Here is a 7,222-nt window from a genome sequence, read left to right as displayed (position 1 = left end):
ATTATTCCGTTTGTATAAGAGACGGACTGGGCGTATAAGACGACCCCCAACTTTTCCAGTTAAAATATGAGTTGGGGATATACTGTTGCCGTATAAAACCACCCCGCCCTCTTCCAATGCACAAACAATAAAATTAAAAAAAAAAAAAAAAAAACAAACCATCACTGCTATCACGTATCACTGCTCAGGATCACTAATCACTTGATTTACCCCGACGTCGTTCTCCGTAATTTGGCTTGCTTGCTTGCTTTATCCTCTCTCTCTCGTATTCCATCCATCCATTCCCATATCCAGCCATATCTATCTAATCTATCTATCTAAATCTATCGTCTAGCTATCTATCTATCTATCTAATCGATCTATTTCTCTCTCTCCTTCCACTCCTGTTTCCCACATCCCCTATCCCCATCCCTCCCTAAGCTATGGGGGATCTATCCTATTGCGCATCCCCATCTGAGGCTATGTCTATCTCCCTCTCTTCTCGATCACGTCCCCTCTCGCTCCTATTTCCTCTATCTCCTAGCTACTATCTATTTCTTATCTCTCATCTCTCTCCTCCGTCCGTCACGGTTCTCGCATCAGCACTCCGGATCATAATCTATTACCTCAGATCTCTCGATCACAAAATCCGAAAGGCGGCACCAAAATCCATCATTACGCGAGTCCACTCGTCGCTCTCTCCTCTCCCATCTATAATATATATATAGAAAATAATCTAATCTATCTATCTATCTATCTATTTCTCCCCTCTCTCTCCCCCCCCTCTCTCTATCTATCTTCTACTTTCTAAATCTCTCCCAATCTCCCCCGCTCGGCCTCTACGATCTCCTATTTCGCGTCTCCATCTTCTCTCTCTCAAGCCATTCTATATATCTATCGATTACCTATCTATCTATCTATCTAATCTATCTATTTCTCTCTATCCCACCTCCCTCCCTCTCCGCATCTATCTATCTATTCTATCTATCATCTATCTATCTATCTAACTAATCGATCGACTATCTTATCTCTGTCTGTCTGTCTGTCTGCTATCTATCTATCTATCTATCTATCTAATCTAATCTATTTCTCTCTCGTCTCCCAACTAAACCCGAGCCCCCTCTCATCTCTATATCGTCTCTTTCTATCTCAAAAATTCTAATCTCCCCCCCCCTCTCTCATGTTCTCTCCGGAAAATATGGTATATTAAAGTGAAATGCAACCCCCTCTCCAAAAAACAAATTCTAGTTCTACAGTACTTTAAAACTTTTGCAATGTAAATTTTTCTGGGGACAAATGAATAGATAGGGATGTTTTTGGAGTGCTATATTTATTTTATATGCACACTCACACTTCACACCTATTTAGGTTGTTTAAAGCACTTCATAATTTACACACACTCTCCCAGAAAACGCGTCCATGTCCAACTGATAGGAGAGGTCATCAAAATAAGATTTAAATAAAGATGTCTGCTTTCTGCAGTTCAGAAATGAGCAAAATGTGGCTCTTCAGATTTTGTTGGAATGCAACTTTCAGCCATTCTTATCATTGGCTGTGCTGCCTAGGGGTGCTAGGGTTTACTGTTCATATGTGGAGAGCCATTTTGCTCTCCTCTGACTTAGATTACTCAAGTCCCATTGACCATTCACAGTAAGTGTGCACAGTAAGTTTTAGCACTATCTGTGAGATAATTGCTTTTCTTTAAAAATAGCTTCATTTATATACTGCTTCATACTGAGATAGCAGTGTCTAAGCGGTTTACAACTGTAAGCGAATTGCCTACAACAATCTGGGTACTCATTTTAGCGGCCTCCGAAGGATGCAAGCCTGAGTTGAGCTTGAGCCCCCTTGGCTAGGATTGAACTCACCTCTTGTGTTTGTTTTAAGCAGGAGTATGGAAACTTTGGTCCTCCAGATGTGTGAACTTCAACTCCCATTTGGCCACCTTAGGGCAATTGCTAGTAAACGATTGTGTGAGCTGTAGTCCAAAATACTCTGGAGGTCCAGAGGTTCCCTTTTGTCATGTGCTGTCAAATTGGCTTTGACTTACTATTGCCATACAAATGAGAGAACTGCATAGATCCTGTTACTAACAGTCCTACTCAAAAGTTTTTCTAACGTAGGGCTATGGTTTCATTGATTGACTTAAATTCATATGTAATATGAATTTCCTCTTTTTGCTATAGAGGTCTTCCTCTTTTCTTGCTCTCTTTAGCTTTTCCAGTGAGTCATGTTTTTCCACATGTCCGGAGTACAACCACCTCAGTTTCAGTTATTTTTGACTTCTTGATTTGCTCTTTCTTTGCTCTTACATTTGCTTATCTTGATTGTCCGTGGTATTTGTAAAATTCTTCTAGAATTGCATTTTTAATGAGCTGATTAGTGGTTCTCTATCTGCAACTTTTTAAGTATGACAGTTTTTGAATGGAATATCCTGGTAAACTGAAATGTTCATCTTCTAGAGTCATTTTAAATTACTGCTGTTTTCAATTCCTTTTCTTGTTTTAGGGGGACCAGTCTTAAAATCACTGAAAGCATTTCAGAAGAAAGAGTTGAAGCCTTTCAAGAAGGAGCTGAGGAGAACAGTGCTATAAAGATGCAAGGATTACAGAATTTCCCCCAAAATCCTGAGTCATGAGTGGACATCAACTGTCTTAGTGCTGGACACTGAATTCCAATCAAATTCTGTCAAGGCAACTAGTACAAAGGTCTTTCTGGTGCTTTGGTGTCTAGAACACAAAAACCTTCAGGAGATGAACTGCTCTGTTTAGTCAGATAAAGTAACAGAATTGGAAATTCATCTTAAGTGGAGAAGTACCTGCATTTTTGCTGGACACAAAGAAGCTTTCATGAATGTGCAAAATGAAATAAAGTACACAGAAAGGTACAGAATGTTCTTTGACAGGATCAGCTGTAAAAATGGAAGAGGTCATCAGAAGTATGTCTGTGGATCAGTGAGGAAACTTCTGACAGAAAAATACTATAAAAATAATTATTTGAAATTTCAAAGCAGGGTGAATAAAATAATGTAACTAATAAGTATCTGGCATATTTTTTTCATAAGACATGACTGTGACTAAATAAGCACTGTCCAAAGAAATGCAAGTCTTATAGCAAAGTAATTAAAAACATGAGTAGAACAGCTTGAGAGTAAACATGGTGTAGTGGTTTGAGTGTTGTACTAGGACACTGGGAGACCAGGGTTCCAATCCCTACTTTGTCATGGAAACCTGCTGGGTAACCTTGGGCAAGTCACACTCTCTCAGCCTCAGAGGAAGGCAAGGACAAACTCCCTCTGAATAAATTCAGCAAAGAAAACCCCATGATAGGGTCCACTTAGGGTCACCATAACCTGAAGACATACAACAGGACAGCTTATGCAAATGTATCTATTTCCTTTTCTTAATGTGTATTACATAGATTTGTTTTAAAACAAATTCTTTATTTTCAAACAAATCTCATAAAAAAGTGACATGACTATACAGAAAAAACATAACATTTTTTTAAAATTAATACAACTTAAAACATGGTTTTTGGTATAGAGAAGTGGTAAAGTTCAGATATTGTGTCAGTACTGATGCATAACAATTGGAGAGGGACTTGGCATTGTAAGGATTCTTGGGAGTCATATGAAGATTTATATTTCCATAAATAGATATGCAAGTGACTAAGAACCAATGGGTTACTGAACAGGTCAAGGCCAAATTCCCCTGGAAGCCAATATTTTGGCTACATCATGAATCACTGGAAAAACAATAATTCTGGGTAAGGTAAAGAGCATCCAAAAGCGGGGGAGACCATGTGCCAGAGGAATGGATTCAGTCAGGGAGGCCACGGACCTGACAGGGAGTCTTGGAGAAGTCTCATCTACAGAATCGCCATGAGCTGTAGTCAGTTAACAAACAACTAGTGCCTAAGTCAAGGGATGTATCTAGGATACTGTCCATTGCATAAGATGGCTGAAGCATGCTGGATCTCTGCTGTCTACTGTTCAGTGCCATTGCATGCAAGTGTTCAAATAAAATATTGCTTTTCCTTTTCCTCCATGCTGGATACCAGTAGCGTAGAGAGTATCCAGGCAGTCTCCTATACAGTTACATACTCCTAAGTATATGTGTGCTTCCCCACTGTCTAACTGTCCCCAGTCCCTGATTGTTGCCACCTACCATGGTGATAAACTCTTCCTTGGAAGACCGAAAAGGTTTCCTTTTTGTATTCAAAACTGATCTTTGTGTATATGGTGAATGAGTCAAATGATCTATTTGACACAAATATGGCTAGGGAGCAAAGGAGTGCTTATTAAGCTTCTGAGACATTCTTCATGTCTCAGCTGCCCTAATTCACTATTTTTTATACACAGGAAAATGAGAATAAAAGTCAGTGTTTAATAGAATTGAGGAAGAAAATGCTAATCCAAAATAAAAATGTTAAATTCAAAGCAGTTAACTTATTACTTGGGCTGAGGTATTAAGCAGAATACTTGCATATATTTTACTGAAGAGAGCGAAAGGCATATGCATACGTTACATTTTCTATAAGTATGAAAAAACAAAACATAACCTCTGCCTTAGGCTGAAATGAAGGCATACATTTGTAAGAAGATTTGCTAGAAGAAGCTAATTAAGTATATTTCTGTCTCAGCATAATTACAGTTTTTTCTTGAATGCAGTTTATTATACAGTAGTCAAAAAGAATAATGTGAAAATGGGAGATAAGATGTTAGAATACATTTTGTTCAAAAAGTATGGGATATATAATTTAGAAAGTTTGTAGGAATACTCTGGGCTGCTTCAAACAGTCTGGTCTGTTGAAATGCAGTTCCCATAATGTCATTGAGGGGGAAAGTATCACTTATTGGAAGGTCCCCCACCACAGATGATGATGATGATGATGATGATGATTTATAGCCCGCCTTTTCATGGGGAATCAAGGCGGGTTACAACATCTAAAAACAAGGTATTACATATCAAGTCTAGTTAAAATTAATCCCCCCGCCCAACCACCCATCCCTGATTATAAAACTAAATTACTAAATTAAATTATTTACAATATAAAAACATTGTGATGATAAGATCAACAAAGTTGGGGGGAAAGCTAAGAAGGACTCTATAAATAGGAGGAAATAAGCTGCATTGTGCTCAGGGAGGAGAGGTTAGTTTGGAAAGGCCTGCTGGATAAAATTACAATATGTGTTACTGACAATCACAGGAGGTAAAATGGGAAAGTGTTGGGAAAGTGTGCCTTCCTTTGGACATTGCAACAAGGAATCTCATTCAGAAGTCAGAGGTGTGCTAGATATAAACATACAGGTTAACTATTTCTTATGAATTTTGTATTTAGACCTGGGTCCCATCTCCAAGACATTTCATTATGTATGTGCAAATATTCCAAAATCTAAAATCCAAAACATTTCTGGTCTTAAGCATTTCAGATAAGGGATACTCAGCCTGTATTATTCTGCCATTACAGGTCTTACTAAATTTTAACTAAGTGTAATTACTAGTAATCATAACCACATATTATTATATTGTTAGATTTCTTACTGCTCAAAAAATCCATAAACAGTTTCCAGTCCTTCAAAAATTATCCAGACGGTTTATCTTTTAAAATCCATGTCAGTTTGGCAATTTGAGCAAAGTCCACGACCTTTATAACTCACTCTTCCATTGTTGGTATTTCTGTCCATTTCCAGGTTTGTGCAAACAGTATTCTTGCAGCTATTATCATATATCAAAGGAGTAGTTCATATTTCTTGTCCAATTCTTTATTGATATTAACTAACAAAAACATTTCTGGTGACATTGTAAAATCTACTTTTATAATTCTTTTCATTAACTAAATCTTAGATTGATAGCTTTCACCTTACAAGTTCACCACATATATATAATAACCTTTATCCTGACTCCAACATTGATTTCAAACCTTCTTAGACATTTTTGACAATCGATTTGGCATTAACCACCACCTGCGTGTCATTTATACATACACTCATCCCTCCACACTTGTGGCTTTAACTTTTGTGGATTGGATTATTCACAGATTTTCTTAATATGTTCTCTCTAGGAATATCTAAGTCCTCCAGCACAACTTCATGGTCAACTTTAACCAAAAGTCGCACTGAAGGACCTAGAGATTCCTAGAGAGGTGGTCTCTCAGATAAAAACATAGCGTTTTTGCTATTTGTGGTTTTTCCACATTCATGGGGATCCTGTGCCCCTGTCCCCAGTGAATGTGGAGGGATGAGTGTTTTTCTTTCAGATTCCTACACAGAATAAATTTTATATCTCCAGTCCACATTTTCCCCCATACATCCATTTGCACATTATGTCCAAAATTTAAGGCCCACCTTATCATGTATTCTTTTACAGATTCATCTTCTGTCTCCAGTTTCAAAAGGCATTTATACTTTTTAAATTACATGTTCACATTCTTTACACAATTCTAAATATAAATTATTTCCTCCAGCCTGACAAGATCTTGCTTATTATGTTTAACTCTCTTTAAGTTGCAAATACGGAAACCAATTAAAAGCATCTCTTGTGACTTACACTCCCAATTATCTTGTTCCAGCAACTGAAGATCTTTATAATATACCGTATATACTCAACTATAAGTCGATCTCATGTATAAGTCGAGGGCAAGTTTCATGGCCAAAAATAAGGATTTTGCTATGACCCATGGATATGTCAAGGGTAAACTTCAGGGGCATATAGCAAAGGATCTTAAGGACGAAGCAAAGCAAAACAATGTCAAAGAACTTACAAAAGTCCGGCAAACATAACTGTTTGTGCTTACTCTTAAGGCTGGATGGATGAGAGAGTAAAGGGGGTCAGTGCTTCACATATTCTGCTTTTCACCGGGGAATGGTTCCTTTTTTTAACTAAGAGTTAAGATACACTTCTTACATTGACCCGTGGATAAGTCAACTCAGGTTTTTGGGGTCCATTTTGTGACCTAAATTTCTAGACTTATACATGAGTATATACAGTAACCATTTCTGCTTTTTAATCCATTCATTCTTAAAGAAAGCTTCCTGCACTGAGGTAACTAAAAATATCTTAGAAAAGAACCTTTGTTTATATCAAACTTGCAGGAGAGTTTTTCTGATACAATGATTTTTAAATCCAACATGTGTCTTGACTTTGTCATAATAAAGATAACCATGCCAGCCAAATCTTAAATCATGACCTTCAAGATCCAAAAGACTCTCATCTCCAAGGTGAATTAATTCTTTCAACCACAC

General features: G+C 37.5%; 1 protein-coding gene across 1 annotated transcript in view; it reads left to right on the top strand.

Annotated features, from left to right (window-relative positions):
• TIMMDC1 (translocase of inner mitochondrial membrane domain containing 1) overlaps positions 1 to 3,018 on the top strand; it is an 18,155-nt gene extending 15,137 nt beyond the window's left edge. Inside the window, exon 7 of the mRNA XM_042460180.1 lies at positions 2,488 to 3,018. Within this exon, the coding sequence (XP_042316114.1) occupies positions 2,488 to 2,617 (130 nt within the window). The 3' untranslated portion in view covers positions 2,618 to 3,018. The remainder of the gene's footprint in view (positions 1 to 2,487) is intronic.
• Positions 3,019 to 7,222: the final 4,204 nt, after the last annotated feature.

Source organism: Sceloporus undulatus, chromosome 3 (genome assembly GCF_019175285.1).
Source record: "Sceloporus undulatus isolate JIND9_A2432 ecotype Alabama chromosome 3, SceUnd_v1.1, whole genome shotgun sequence".
Lineage (NCBI taxonomy): Eukaryota > Metazoa > Chordata > Lepidosauria > Squamata > Phrynosomatidae > Sceloporus > Sceloporus undulatus.
This window is presented reverse-complemented; position numbering and strand designations above follow the sequence as displayed.